The 9744-nt window shown below is 33.4% G+C and overlaps 1 protein-coding gene across 6 annotated transcripts in view; it reads left to right on the plus strand.

Moving 5' to 3' along the window:
- The window catches only part of LOC108740838 (ataxin-1), a 98993-nt gene extending 90485 nt beyond the window's left edge, over positions 1 to 8508 (plus strand). For 4 of the 6 annotated variants that reach the window (XM_018475334.2, XM_018475330.2, XM_025980647.1 and 1 more), the window contains exons 5-6: positions 3117 to 3842; positions 8222 to 8508. In XM_018475334.2, the coding sequence (XP_018330836.1) occupies positions 3117 to 3842; positions 8222 to 8263 (768 nt within the window). In that variant the 3' untranslated portion in view covers positions 8264 to 8508. Of the gene's footprint in view, positions 1 to 3116; positions 8068 to 8221 lie in introns of those variants that run through there. The other 2 variants (XM_018475336.2, XM_025980648.1) reach the window with 2 other exon arrangements.
- Positions 8509 to 9744: the final 1236 nt, after the last annotated feature.

Below are 9744 nucleotides of genomic sequence, written 5' to 3' on the forward strand. Positions count from 1 at the left end.
CACATCGAAGCAAAAGAAAGGACAACTCTTGTAAGATTTACTAATATTACCATAATTTTCAGACATAAAGTAATATTTTTTATTTGGATAATTACGTATATTGCTGAAAAATCCACTGCTTCATAGATATTGAGAAATTTGGGATTTTTATTACCCGCCAATAAACAATCTTGCGGTCGATGACTTCTAAATATTTCAATAGAATGACATTCCTAGAAATTTCACGAGTTCAGAAATAATGCTTGTCGAGTTTGTAATACTGTAGAATATTGTCAAACAAATTGTTTATTCATGATAACGTAATTAGGTTGATTCATAGTGAAATTCTCACAATTTCGTTGTTTATTTTGTTGTATTTCTTAATAACGTGGATGAAAAATCGTGAAATTCAATAATGAAAATGAATAGCAACCGTTTTGGACTCATCATCATCATCGTCAATGCCAAGCCTATACATATTGACTGTTGTGTTAACTTTCACTCGGTTTGAACATTCAACTATTTTAACTCTGGTCTTTCCCTACTTCTCTCATCATCAAAGGGTCGTCAGTCCTAAGACTGGTTGGACACGAGTCTCCACTCTTTTCTGTCCTGAGCACATTTCCTTAAAACTAGAACATCCCACATCCTTAACTATTTGCGAACAGTTATCTATTCTAGGTCTACCTCTATTCGTCTTACCTTCTGTTTCTGCTTCTAATGTATTATCTGACTAGCCCTTCATGCCTGAGAAGGTACCAACCTATCTTACCTATTTCTTGTTTTGACTTACACAGAGTCCTCTGTTCTCCTACTCTTTCTAATACCTCTTTATTTCTAACCGTCTCTATCCACGGTATCCTCATCATTCGCCTGTAACACCACGTTTTCAACCTTCTAACATTTTTTTTTCCGCCGCACCCGTACAGCGCCATGTCCCAGACATATATCTTTAACAATCCTTTTCAAAGCACAGAAGTGACTTTTTTGTTGAAGTCTACTCGACCCTGCGCTATCCTCTGTTCTATATCTCTGCTACTCCTTCCTTCTTGAGTTATCTGACTTCCTAAATACTAAAAGTTCAGTCATCCCTAAAGAACTGGACACATCTTCGTTAACGAATGAATCATGGAAAAGAGATCTCACACGTGGTCGGTTTCATATTGGCAGTAGTTTCTTGGAGAGACTTTATTGTAGTTATAGCATTACAGAAGAACGATGTTTGACAACTACAGGTTTGTTCTTACCTGACATTAAAACAGAAAATTTTGTTGCAGTGATTTTCTGGCTTATTATTACACTTCTTTGCTTATTCAAACTTGTTTGTGGTGCAACTTTTTTGATGACAGCAGCAGTAGCAGCGCGTGCTGCCGGTAAATACTTGAGTGGAACAAACGATATTAGATTAGATATTAAGAAAAAAAGAGATGGCGATCGCTCTTAGGCGTTAAACAATGTAACTTCCCAACGGTCTTCTGCACACCTGACCGTTAATAATTTACTTTTAGTCTCACATACTTGCTTACGCATAGAAACAATACCGATGATGCAGCCATTTTTAAATTTTATAGACTTAAAAGGATTCTTATCAATTGTAATGTAGTCGCGTATAGTACAGTACCAGTAAGAACGTGGAAATGAAGCAAACGAATGTGAATATATTATTACAGGAATTTGATAGTTGGCGTGGAATTGTTGGCAAAAACGATCCAATCTCCAAGGGACACCGACCCCTGGCGCAAAATGTAACGCTAAAGCCTTTTTATTTCGTTCACGTGGTCGGATGGTACCGGTTGGAACGTGTTTTGATGGCCTATAAAAACAAGCTCAGGCAACAACACAAACACCAGAAGCATCTGTGTTTTAAGAATGTTACGTAGTTAGTTATATTCATATAAAGCGATTTACGCAAAAGCAATCTTCAAACTTCCAATATCTGTTTAGCAATACTATTATGTTATATACATATCATACAATTATTTAAATATCAATTTTTGTGTGCGTGTATATTTCATGTAGACCATTGTTTAAATAATATTAAAAATGGTGAAGGCGCTGGACATAGTTAACTAGATAAAAGAACCACTCTTTCAGTTTGGCTAATGTGCCTATACCTTTGTATGTACTGCCATGTTAAAGGCTCTGAAATATTGCAGTAAATACTTATCCTTCATTTACTTTCTCTAGCGATGTGCCCCTTCAAATAATTTGAATGCGCGATGGCAAAATCGTAGGTAGGGAGAAAAAAAGCTTATTATACTATCGACTCTTGTTCATTAAACATATTTTTTCATACAGTACCTGCCAAAAGTTTTGTTCAATCATGAATAGTAGTGCGAGTCGAAAGCAAGCATTAAACCCTTTAATATGTCTTCAAATATAAAAAAACATCTCGATATTTTCAGTAGTAAATGGTACCAATAACAGCAAATTTGAACAATGTAATTGTAGTGGATAAAATGGTCAATTTTTCCGTGCTGTACTGTACGGATTATACGCTCCTCACCGGTTAAATGTTTGGTCGAGTGTTGCCTTTTTTTCTTTTCTGGCCTAGTGCTATTCTTTTCTACTTTGCGCCGGTCAAACTGAAGGTCACATCGCTACAGAAACTAAACGTAGTAAATCTATAGTTGACGATATGCACTACCTGGTACTTGATAAAGTAGAAGATTTTGTGAAACAAATACGCGCTCTTGTTTCTTTATAGATAAGCTTTATTCCAGCTATAATACACTGGTTGAACTCCTTATTATCCTGAGCCAATCATTGTATTTTCTAAAGACTCGATATCCCGCGTTCCTCATCTTCATCATAGCGCCAGATCTGAGATTGATATTGGTTAGACATGCACCTCCACTTTTTCCTATCTTGAGCATTCCTAACTATTTAAAAATAGTGATGCAATCTAGTTCTTCATCTTATTACTCCTGCTTTCCATTTTTAACATGTCTCCCAACTAACCCTTTGTGTTTTGATTATTGACTGAGTCATCTGAATTCCTACGTATCGAAAATGTTATTCTTTAACTTTTGTATGATTTCATTCCATACTCTTCCATCAATATCACTTCCATTTTATTAAAGAATATCCCTAACTAGATTGGCTTAAGAAACTCTACATGGTTTTGGTTGTTTCAGGTGGAATTCGAGAGTGCCGCTGAGCATCCATTCTTTGTGTATGGTCGTGGTTGGGCATCGTTCGCACCAGAACGTACCTTACAAGTATTCGGACTGAAAGTTCACCGCCTCCAGGTGGGTGACGTATTGATCTCTCTTACCCCTCGGGAACCTAGCTGTAGCAGCACTTCTTTCTCTTCCTCCTCCATAATAACAACCGCGACGACGACAGCTCCAACGCCGCGACAATTCCAACAGCATCAACAATCTTCAGCCAACATTCACATGTTACATCATCATCATCATCAACAACAACAAGGCAACAGTAGCAGCACAAACGCACCAACGCCGATGACTGTAAGCATCAGTAGCAGTAACAGCAGCGGCGGTCATCAACCCGGTTACAGTCACAATTCGCACTATCATCTGACCGGTAACAGTGGTAGTTCAAACAGTAGCAGCAATCTTCTTAATTTGGTTATCAGTAATTCGAATAATAATAACAACGTGAAACCAATGAACAGCAGTTGTTCGAATTATTATCACATGAACGCTTCGAACACTCACTTGAGTGGTTCGCACTCGTACATAATGAGTAATCAGAGACTGTCGAACAGCCATTCTCAGCCAAATCAGACCGTTTCGGAATTGATCGAGTCTGATGCGTCCAAGAAGAGAAGGTGGTCGGCACCGGATGAAATCTGTGATGATGATGATGAACTACAGACTTCTTCGTCTTCTAAAAAGGTTAAGTTGCAATAGTTAGAAACACGAGCCAAAGTTGTACTATACGTTATAGATGATGATGATGATGATGATGGTTGTACATGAATTATTATTTGTTAATTAACTGTGAGAATGTGGTACAGATTTTTCTTTTTTCTTCAAGACAATGGCCACGACGAGGTCTGAACGATTTCTAAGTATTTCTTTTTCAGTTTCGGTTGTTTTTTTATTTGAGAAAAACAGTTCTCTTTAATTAGTACATGCATAAATATAGGTAAATACAGTTAGTTATTTTATTAATGGAGTTCTTCACCAAGTGTCGCTTATATCAGATGTTGATCAATAACTTCTTGTTGTACTGCTGGCATTCTGTATAAATGTTCCACACTCAAAACTGCCACATTTCTATATATTATATAGGAAACGGAAAGGAAACGATGTGATTAAAAAACGGTAGAGGCCGAGATGCTGTGCTGGCAGGGTTAATTAATTACTAATAATAGTTGGGATTTACATGACAATATTGGCTGTAGATTGAGTCGAGTGGGCCATTGCGGGACCCTACACTCCCTCGCCGTGGTTTACGTAACTAATTTTTTGGAACGACTAGAGTATTAATGATGAGTGATATATTATAAATTCTTACTACCACTTGCATAAATCACCTTTCGATGGCTTTTGTTATTTCAATCTACGTTACGTACATCCCGTTTTTTGGTGCCTTACAGTTTCTCTTTCCATGTTGATTTTTGTTGTTGCGATCTTTTCGACTTATCGATTAAGGGTTCACTCTTCCAAAACCGTTTTCTCTGCTAAATCATTATGATTGATTTATTAGCAAAAAGTTGCATTTCAACTACCTTATGCATATAAGGAAGTGAGATTAAACGAATAAAATTTGTTTAGAAAACAAAATTTACTTCAACTCGTAACGAATGACGTTTTGTAGATTGAAATAACGGACCGCAGGGTGATTTGTGGAATTTCGATCTCAAGGGAGTCGTGTGATAGAATGCTTTTAATGTTTAAAAATAAATTCTCAAAGATCTGTATTTTATTATTTTCTATTGTGTATTTTCATAATCGATATGAATGTAAAATCGATGCATGAACTGATTTAGGTAGAAAGTAGTGAAAGTTACTTATTACTTTTTAGAGTATTCAATAGGGTTGAGTCGTGTCGATAGTTTCAACAACCTTGATATTGTTTATTATTATCATTATTATTATTAATAATATTATTAATTATTAATATTACATATTTGCTTTTTAATGTTGTATATTTTTAATTTCCATGTGAATTTTGGCTGTGATATAGTAGTGTGTGGTGAAATGTCGCTTCCCTCCTATAAAAACAATCACACAAAAATGAAGAAAACGAGAATCCGTGTGAACCATACACAAATACGTTAATTAATAACAGTTGAAAATGACGATACAACATATAGGTGCAATTAAAAAAAACCGTCGTATTACCTCACAGTGCTTGTATAACCAGTCGTGGTTGTTTGAAGTTTCAATAAATACATTGCTTTTCCGGGAACGAAGATAGTAATTTTTTTAAAGTAATGGGGGCTGTTCATAAACCATAAGGGTTTAGTCACTTTTGACCTTCGTCCCCAATTGGTCTCCTTGGACCTCCTGCCTACTAGAACAACGTAATCTTTGTAACAGTTTTGGCCCAATTTCGTTTTCCTCTCTTCTCTGGTAGTTTGCAATGTACATGACTCGGAGTCGAGACAGAAACGAACCTGGACAAAGCCGGAACCGGGACAAAAACGGAACCAAAAATTTCTACCCTTAAATTTACTTCCAAGTATGTTTTCATTTAAATTTAGGAACGTCAAAAATAAAAAAATATTCATTTTTAATAACAATGAAAGCATTTTCTTTCCCGGCATATGATTAATAATAATCTTTTACAAAAGCCTTCCTTCCTCCCTTACGAAGTTTTATGGACAGCCACCATGTAGCAATGGTGATCAACCAGATTCGATCATTTCAGAATAACAGTATTTTTTAGGGGCTGTTCTTATCATTTCGTTATAACTTTATTTTTATTTTATTAAACTAATTGAAACGTTGAAGAAAGACAATATGTATTTTCAAAAATGGAGAGGGTGAAATAATGCAAAATGAAACTTATTATTATTATTTTAAGTACCTAGGGGTAGCGTATTTACAGAATTAATTAAAACATTCTTTAATCACAGAAATCAAACATAATATCTCATTCTTTTATATTGCCTTTTGGTTTAATTAATACAGTACTTATTATGAAGGGTTGAAATGCTAATTAATGAATCAAATCGTTAAGTATTGCAACAATTTCTTAACATAATACCATTCGAATTTTACATTAAATAAAAATGTATGTACGTATGGTCAATTTTTGTTTGTTTACTGTTAGTTGAATTGTTTCAAAGATGACTGGTTTTATAATGATAACAGTTTATGTGATCGAATACTGAGTTGATAAATAAATAATAAATTCAGTCGTAAAATGTAAATGTTTGCGTATGTTTCTATTTTAAGTACTAAAGTTCTTTAGAACGTTGTTATAGACTAAATTTTCAGTTTTGATGTTCGCAGTAAGTGTTTACAATGAAGTGAATCTTTATCGAAAAGTAAACATTTGAAAATATTCCATAATTCGTTGATAAAAACGATATTTTACTATTAATTGGATAGATAGTTTAACAGAAAGAGGCGCCCAGATTGCATTAAAATATATTTTTTATCGACCTATACTCCTAATAACGTCACAACAACACTGTTACTTTTTCATTAGAGATTAGAGTTGGTTGTAATAATAGTTACGTTTTGCTTTTAAATTGCCATCCTTATAGACGCTTTCTTGTGTTTAATTTCTAAGCGAATTGGTACAATTACAACGTAAAGGTTTTCTATGGAAGGTGATGGGATAAATGGGCGATTTCAAAGTCAAACAATTCATTGGTTTCTAATCATCAAATCAAATTTTGTCAAATTATTCAAAGCAATGTTCGGTTTGCTCATTTCTTCAAGTTGGACGATTGACTTTGGTTACAAGCCGTTGTTTCAATGGATTCAATTCTTCGATCCAATTGTCCAATTTCTGGATTCGACGATTTACGTATTTTCGATAATTCCCATTTTTTGGTTTATCAATTAAGCCCTTTCTAATCTCAAGCTAATTTTCTCGAACTTATTAAATTATTATTGATTGTAATCGTTCCAGCGTTGTCAGTTCGAGCACTCGATTTTCAATCTTCTGATCCGTTCTTTGACGTCCCATTTAATAAAATTCAGTTAATTATCATTTATACATCAAAAGAGATTACTGTTTGATGTGAGAAAAATAAGTTTAGCAATTAATGAGTTATTTGATTTTAAAGTTGTCCATTTATTCTATGCATCACCCTCTGTAATATTGGTGCTAAACTATAATACATAGTTTCGTTTCTTTCCTAGGCAGAGTCTAAAATGAAATAATCAAAATGAAATTGTAACTGGGTATTTTTTATACATGCAGTTTGCAAAATTAAATTAATTTTATATTATACAAGGTGATTGGTGATTGAATCAAACGAAAACCACGGTATTGATCATGAAAGAATATATACAATGTATAGCGTTACCAACGTGTATTAATAACATTTAATTTATTGATTATCCTATAATTTTTTAATCAGTTTTCTGGCCCTCTAAGCGAAAACAACAAAGTTTCGTTCGTGCTTAAGGCATTTTTTAAATGTTTATACACAAGTTCTGGTTCTGATTTTGATTAAGTTGAGTTAGTGGTCATGTCTTTCAAATATATCTACAATTATTTCACATTTCCGGCTTCATTACCAATCACGCTGTATGTATGTATGCATATTATTATTATTATATAACTTATGACTTTCCGAAATGGTTTTTTTTTGCCCATAGGAGTAAAAATTACAAAGAGATTCGCACTACATATTGTATGGCCAACTTCCGTATTTTGTACATTTTATGTTAATTAATTATTTTTGTTTTAAAGTAATAATCATTGTACTGACAGTGTGTTTTGCTGGTCAACAGGGACGAACATGATTAAGTAAGTGCCTTGAGGTAGATACAAAAATAATGTCTGCCCTTTAGTTTTTATCAGTGCTTGTAATTGTACAGATGTGTTATTTTATGGATATATTATATATGTACAGTGTGCCATTGTCGATATGTTCAAACTGAGGCCGGATGGCGGTGCAGTCAATAAATAAAGTATATATGTAGCTCAGCTATTGATTTTATAGAAAAATAAAAAATCTTATCTTTCAGAAATATAAAAATCGATATACTTAGAGCAATCTGCTCAGGGTTTTCTTGTTAGTTATTAAGTAACAAACATTGTCTTATCCCTACTAGAACTTAGTCTAAATTTTTACTTTCAGATTGATTCAAATTTTGACGCCAACCCTGAGTCCGGCACTTAGTTCTTTCAATTCTTCCCCAATTTGTTCCTTACAACAGGGAAAATCTGATAAAGAACTTTTAAGTGTTTCTCGAGTTACACTCAAAACTGTTTTTACAAAATCACCAAATATTTCATAAACCTTAGTGATAATAGTGTAACGCAGCTTCAACCACCTCAAAAGATAAGGAAGACAGAAGTACATTCCGGCAATTTTAATTTATACAATTGTATATAATAGATGCCACTGGAGCAGTTTTTNACTATCTTATTCCTCACATTTTTTAACATAATTTTCAACCTTAGAAACATTCAGGATAATTGTGTAAAAGGACGAAAATTCAGTTGCGCTTTTTTATGTTTAACATTTTTACGTAATTTCTGGGTTTTAACTGTGAAATTTGCTTTAAATTGCACTGCAGTCAAAAACTGTTTCCAGAACGTTATTCCCCACGTTTTTATGTATTACATTCACCTTCAACATCTTTCAAAATAATTGTTTAAAAGGTCGAAATTTTAGTTGCGCTGTTCTCTGTTTAACATTTCTACGTATATTTCGTGTTTTAACAATGAATGTTGATCTAATTTACATTGCAGTCAGTAACCCTTGTCATTACATTGTTCTCCACATTATTATGTATTATGATCACCTTTAATATCTTTCAAAGTAATTGTTTAATATTGGCTCCTTTGGCACATCTCGTTTTTTTTTTTAATCGTTTTATTTATCAAATAAACGTTTTTTGCTCTTTTAAGGCGATGTATACTTGTCTGTGTTTTTTCATGACTTTGATAAAAGCGAATTCGTCATTATCAAAACGGCTTACTTCGTCACGAATGAAAGAACGAGATAGATATAATGAGAGTGAGAAAGAGATGGAAATTGAAAAATTTCCTGTAATAGCAAGTACTTCGGTGTCCAGGTCCGATCTAACACGAACAATAGAACAGTCAAAAACTATTAGCACTATCTTATTCCTCACATTTTTTAACATAATTTTTAGCCTTAGCAACATTCCGACAGTAGGATATCAATTAAAAATAAAATTTAGCTTTTTTTATTCAAGAATTATTGTCTATTATCCTATTTATAAACTATGGATATGTACAATTTATTGTTAGATTAAAACTAGTGATGACAATACCAGTCTTCGTATTGGTCTTGATCTTGCTCAGATAATTCTAGAGTCTTGGTCTTGGTCTTAATGATATAACGTCGGTCTTATCCTCCCACCAAAGCTTAAATTGTAAAATTGGCCTTTTGGCTGAAAAAATAGTACTTGAAAGAAGTAAAAATATTAAAAAGAAAATTATTTTGACTCTTATTTCCATGTATTATTCAAACATAGGAACATACTCTGAAAACATTCTTGTAGATCCCTTTTTGTGGTAATAGTTGTAAAGTTCCTTTTTTATGTTTAGTGTCAAAATCTAGTAAAGCAAACTGAAAATTTCAAATACAAAAAATGTTTTGTTTCAATTAAGGAATATATTATAGTTTTT

The sequence above is a fragment of the Agrilus planipennis genome, unplaced genomic scaffold, assembly GCF_000699045.2.
Source record: "Agrilus planipennis isolate EAB-ADULT unplaced genomic scaffold, Apla_2.0 scaffold3, whole genome shotgun sequence".
NCBI lineage: Eukaryota > Metazoa > Arthropoda > Insecta > Coleoptera > Buprestidae > Agrilus > Agrilus planipennis.